The 6,000-nt window shown below is 37.4% G+C and overlaps 1 protein-coding gene across 4 annotated transcripts in view; it reads left to right on the top strand.

Moving 5' to 3' along the window:
* Window positions 1-4,121, top strand: part of cdyl (chromodomain protein, Y-like) — a 169,158-nt gene extending 165,037 nt beyond the window's left edge. For all 4 annotated transcript variants that reach the window (XM_043719484.1, XM_043719483.1, XM_043719482.1 and 1 more), the window contains exons 6-7: window positions 1,282-1,425; window positions 3,037-4,121. In XM_043719484.1, coding sequence (XP_043575419.1) covers window positions 1,282-1,425; window positions 3,037-3,195 — 303 coding nt within the window. In that variant the 3' untranslated portion in view covers window positions 3,196-4,121. The remainder of the gene's footprint in view (window positions 1-1,281; window positions 1,426-3,036) is intronic.
* The last annotated feature ends 1,879 nt before the right edge of the window (window positions 4,122-6,000 follow it).

The raw sequence follows: 6,000 nt of genomic DNA on the forward strand, positions 1-6,000 counted from the left end.
ATATTTATTTACCATTTGCACTTGAGCAAGCATGAGCTGAGCAGACTCTATAAAAGAGCTGTGAAATAAAACAAAGAACTGCAGATGCTAGAAATAGGAAATAAAAACAAAGTGCTGGAAAAACTCAGCAGATCTGGAAGCATCTGGAGAGAGAAAAAACAGAGTTAATGTTTCAAGTGCAGTGACCCTTTCTCAGAACAATGAAGGGTCAGTGGATTTGAAATATTTCCAGTTTCTCTCTACAGATGCTGTCAGACCTGCTGAGTTACAGCAGCACTTGCTGCTTTTATTAAAGAATAGGTCCTGTCTGAATGATTTTTGTTGAATGTTTGGGTAAATTTCTGTTCTCACCATTTAACCATCTCCTGATCTGTGTTTTTTTTAAAAAGAATGGGTTCTTCTCCCTGCCTTTCTTTTTCCTTTCCCACTGTTCGTAATTATTCAGTAGTAAAGTCTAAGCTTAGGCTTTGGGTGTTCACCCATTGCTTGAGGCAGAACTTAGGAAAAAATAAACTTGTTCAACCTTCCTACTTTTGTATTATTTCCCTGCATAGCAAGCGTTGATCATTATTAACATTGAATTACAGAAATAATAATCGATTTAAATGCCGTTCCTCTAAGGCTTAGTTTTTAAAGTCTGCTCCCTGTTCAGGAGACTGCAACACACACACACACACACACACCCCCGACCCTGTCCAACACCGTCCCCTCTGGGGAAGCGGGACTGTACACCAACATCAAGACTGCTGCTGCTTTTGTGGGGTGAGTCTCCAAATAGCGCGCGCACACGGGCGCGCAGCCACAACCACCCCCACAACTTTTTACTGCAATTTTTTGACAGGTTCCACATTTGCTCTGTACAAGACAATGGTGGAGACTTTATCTGGGGAAGGAGGGTTTAGGGTACACGCCTATGTAGGACTCCAGGGAAAGTGTGGGGAGAGAGAGATAGGGCAGGCAGTCATTTGGAGACCGTGCCAGTTTAATCACTGTAAACAAAAGACGCGATCACTGTTGGAAACATGTTTTTGATGTAATGTTTCCATCGGGACCTGGAGATCTCCCTCTGATAATCCAATGTTCAGATAATTGGTATTTGGATAATTGAGGTTCCTCTATGTTTTTTTATATATAACTATCTAAGCTTTGATTGTACAGATGTGTGAGCCTAATATTTGAGTAAAGGGCAAATGTTGTATATAAATGGTTTATTCAAACCATATTAGTCAGAATCTTTTTGTCATGTATGCTAAGATTCTCCGTTTTTTTTTTCCCCCACAGGCTAATGAAATGCTGTTCAGTGGACGAAAATTGACTGCACAAGAAGCATGTGCAAAAGGATTGGTATCGCAGGTTTTTTGGCCTGGAACATTCAGTCAGGAGGTTATGGTCCGAATTAAGGAACTAGTCGCATGTAATTCCCTTGTAAGTCAGGAAATGATGCTTCCAATATGCAAGTCTCTTAGTCAGTAAAAATGCAGCATTTTACTTCAGAATTTGAGCCTTAAATGTATAAAAAAGCAATTTTTTTAATGGTTACTGATGTAGAGTGTTTCTGCAAGCTAATCTAAGTTGGTAAATATCAGTGTAATGTCAGTTCTGTGTGAAATCAGTAATTGTTCCAGCCATTCACATTTTTATATCAACAAGGAGCAAAAGTAGGCCATCATCCTGTCAAGCCTGCTCTGTCATTCAATCAAATACTGTTTGATCTGATTACTCAACATTCCTGCAATCCCGCTAATCTTTCTTAATAATCTATCTACTGCCTTATAAATGTTAAAAGACTCTGCTTCCACTGCCTTTCGCGGAAGAATTCTAAAGACTGGCCACCCAATGAAAAATCTCTCCCCACATCTGTCATAAATAGGCGACCCCTTAATTTTAAGCAATTAGCTTTAGTTCTAGATTTTTCCCACAAGAGAAAACATGCTTTCCACATTCACCCTATAACTTTTCCCAATAAACTCCAACACATTTAAGCTTAGGCTGTCTAACTTTTCCTCCAGACAACCTGTCCATTCCAGATATTAGTTTAGTGAGCTTACTCAACTGCTTTCACTGCATTTGCTAATACTGTATATAGTACTCCGTATATGGTTCCACCTATGCTCTTGTATGACTGAAGGAATACTTCCTACTTTTGTAATCCATTCCCTTTGCGGTTATTAATACTATTGTATTAGCTGTCCTAATAATTTACTGTAACTAACTGACACTATCCTTGTGTGAATCATGCACTAAAACACCCAGATATTTCTGCATCTGAGTTTTGTAAGCAATTTTTCTTTAGATGGTATTCTTTTTATTCTTCCTGCCAAAATTGGCAATTTTACATTTTCCCATGTTATAGTTGATTGATTGATAGATCTTTGCCACACATTTAATCTATATCCCTTTATTGCCTCCTTATGTCCTCTTCGCAACTTACTTTCCTACTTATATTTTATATATAAATTTGAATTTGGCCAAACTGAATTTTTTTTTTTTGTCACTGATTAATGGGTATGCACCATTCCCAAATCAAACAGTTTTCTTTTTATCTTCCACCATTTATGGATAGTCATGGCAAGAATGCAAATTACTGAATCTAGAGGGCTGTAATGTTACTAAGATGGAAAACTGCTTCTTTATGAAGTACTAACTTCCAGCTGAACCCAGAACTAATGAAGCATAAACTTGGGGAAAAAAATATATAAATAGAAACTAGCTACTTTGTTCATAATAGCATGTCTGATCAATGACCATGTGACTTTTTTTTGTTGAGACTGAATTACTTTGTTCCATGCAATTTCAGACTTGGTCATCTTAGTCCCATGTTCAATGCAATTATAATCGCAAGCTTAAACTTATTTTGCTAACTTATCCAGGGCAATTGCCCTACTGATTGGAGATTTTCATTGCTGAGATTGTAGATTGACTCTCCACAGATTGTGTAATATGCTGCTGTAACTGAATCACTCATTCCCCAAGCTCTCTCACATTATACATGAAATAATGGTATAACTCTGAAAAGAATTTCTTTGCATTGTCCAGGTACTTGAAGAATCCAAAGCTCTTGTCAGAAATGCCATGAGGGGGGATTTGGAGCAAACCAATGAAAATGAATCTGATGTGCTGAGGAAAATCTGGAGCTCTTCTCAGGGGATGGACTCTATGCTGAAATACCTACAGAAGAAAATTGATGAATTCTGAATACATGCTTGTTCATTGGAAAATTCTTTCCTGCTGGGTTGTCCCTTTTTTGGGTTATAAATGTGAGATGGGAGAAACTGTAGAAAGACATTCTCGAGTCATATCTGCTCAGAAGCTGAGGAGCAAAGGCTGGAAAATGGAAGCTGAAGATCGCAACTAGAACTGTATTGTCATCATCTCAAATGATGACAGGAAAGAAAGCTACAAGGATATAATTGGTGTGCACTACCAAACTTTTCAGTTGTCTTTGTTTATCCTGTAGCTTTTGTCATTTGCAATTACTGCACTGTACATTACTATGCTTTCCAAATCCAAATGCATATGTTTGTGACAGGAAAGTTTGGACAAACACTCAGCTTAAGAGGGGGAGGGGGAAAAAAGACGGGTAATAACTAGCCTCCTTCTCACTGATAGAGAATATGTAAGGCTGGTTTAAATTTAAAAATAAACACTCTCTGTTTTTAAAAGAAAGTGAATGGTCATGGGTATCTAGGGTATCTAGAGAGGATTATAAATACCTCGACAATAAAAAAGATCAAAAGAAAATTCTAAGTTCTGACAGTGGATCTAATGTCTAACATAAATCCTTAGACTCTTCTGAGGGATATCTATAGACTTATGTGTACATGTTAAATGTGCTCAGGAGCTGTGTGGTAAATGTTTGACCCAGTTCTGGAACATATTAGTACATTATTATCCAATAAGCATGAAGAAACCACTGGCTCTTTAAGAAAAACCTTGCCTTGCAGTATTAGTGATTCTTTGTGAATCTTATATGAAATAAACAAAGTTAAAGATTAGTTTTAGTGTTTTTAAAGTGTAGGCTTTTTTTCTTTTTAATCAACTATAAACTTATACTTCTGTTTCCGGGTGAGAGCGATAAATTATAGAAAGAGCTTGTGTTTTCTTTGCTGTTTAAAATTGATATATTACACCCAAAAATGCTTTATGTATTCATAATGTTTTAGTACCACTTTAGAAACATTATTTCTTAATTTAATAAGTTAAAAAATTCCTTTTGGCACACTATTCAAAGCAAAACTCCTTCCAAAAATTACCTTTAAAAGTAGGTGATTTTTGTGACCGCTTATTTTATGATACACTATGCGGTATTCTTAACAGTGCCCCATGTAAATAGTATTGTGCATTCCTTTTAGGAGTGGTTACTAATTCCTGTTTGCAGATGTCTCACTGGATATAGATATCTGCATTTGCAATCTTCTCTGAATGTATGAATGGAAATTAAATCTTATTTTTGTACAGTTTATTTGTTTGTACTTAGAAATGATCACCTCCCCTTCCTAGTGGAGAGCTGTACATTGTGTAAATCTGCCTTTACTTTGGATTGGTACAGTATTTTTGCATCTGTGGGACCTACTTTTGTTCAGTAGTTTAAACTATATTAAACTGTACAATCTGTAAAGTTTTATAGGTTAATAATTAAAATGAGCTGTGAAAAAAATCTGGGTAAATAAAACTAATATTTCATATTCAAACGAGCAGCCAAATTGTTGTGCTTTTCTGCACAGTTCATGCTTATCCTTGTGGCCTCTTTCATCTCTACCTAGTTGTATATTGCTAATTTGTAACATAGCCTCTGAAAACTTGCAATTTTAATTCGGAAATTATCAGAACACTCGGGCAGAAGAAGTTCCTGCTGTACTGCATTTTGCAATTGTTGAGATTTGGGAAAATAAAACCCACATGCAGTTTTGGTTTGGCAAACAGTTGATCGATGCATGTAGACAGAGGAGGAGGAGTTCAATTTGTTGAGACATCACTACACTGAGAGATTCCCTCCGCACAGCAGCTGACTATGCTAGCCTTATTCAAAGTTACCACTCGGGTGAGTGCACTCTCAGCTGCCTAGAGGAATACACAGAAATGAAAAGCAGGAGGGAGGTTGTGAATATCAAAGTAAGACTCGGTGAGTGAGTGTTGTGAATACAAGCAAACAGGCCAGAAATGCAGCCTGATCTAATTCATGAACTGAATGCATGTCTCTGGTTACATGATGTCCTTGCAGTGGAATTACAATAATTGTTGCCAGTATGGATAGCAAGCAATGGGCTGAAGTCACCAGGTACCTGTTCAGTCTTGTTGAGAATTCTTAACATCTAGCTTGTTTGGTGCATATAACACAGGAAGCTGAATATTAATAAGCCAAGCTTTGGCATTATTCAGATTTTTAACAAGCTATAATCCCTATAATTGACAACTTGTTACTGCCTAGCAAGGTACTTACCTTGTTGCTTTCTAAATGCATGGAAAAGACAGCAAGTTGGTCCTGATGTCAAGCTGGGCCTCACCAGACTTCTTGCATGATTCTGCTAGAAGTTATCTATGTTGTTTAGGTCCCTATAAGATTCTGTTAATGTTTTACTAGATTAGTAATTCAGAAGTCAGATGATCAATAGATAATATGCAGAAACATTAGTTCAAATCCCATCACAGATGCTGGGGTGAAAAGGATTTCAATTACATAAAATTTGGAATTTAAAAACTGCTGTGAACTTGGAATAGAGGTAGGTCAGTTCAATCCCTTGAGTCTAGTCCACCATTTATTGCTGATCAGTTGTTGCAAATTGCTCTTTCCCATCTAATCCTGGTAACTGTAGAATTCTGAGGAGAAAGTGAGGTCTGCAGATGCTGGAGATCAGAGCCGGAGATGTGTTGTTGGAAAAGCGCAGCAGGTCAGGCAGCATCTAGGGAACAGGAGAATCGACGTTTCGGGCATAAGCCCTTCTTCAGGAATGAGGAAAGTTTGTCCAGCAGGCCAAGATAAAAGATAGGGAGGAGGGACTT

This window comes from Chiloscyllium plagiosum, chromosome 29 (assembly GCF_004010195.1).
Source record: "Chiloscyllium plagiosum isolate BGI_BamShark_2017 chromosome 29, ASM401019v2, whole genome shotgun sequence".
Taxonomy (NCBI): domain Eukaryota; kingdom Metazoa; phylum Chordata; class Chondrichthyes; order Orectolobiformes; family Hemiscylliidae; genus Chiloscyllium; species Chiloscyllium plagiosum.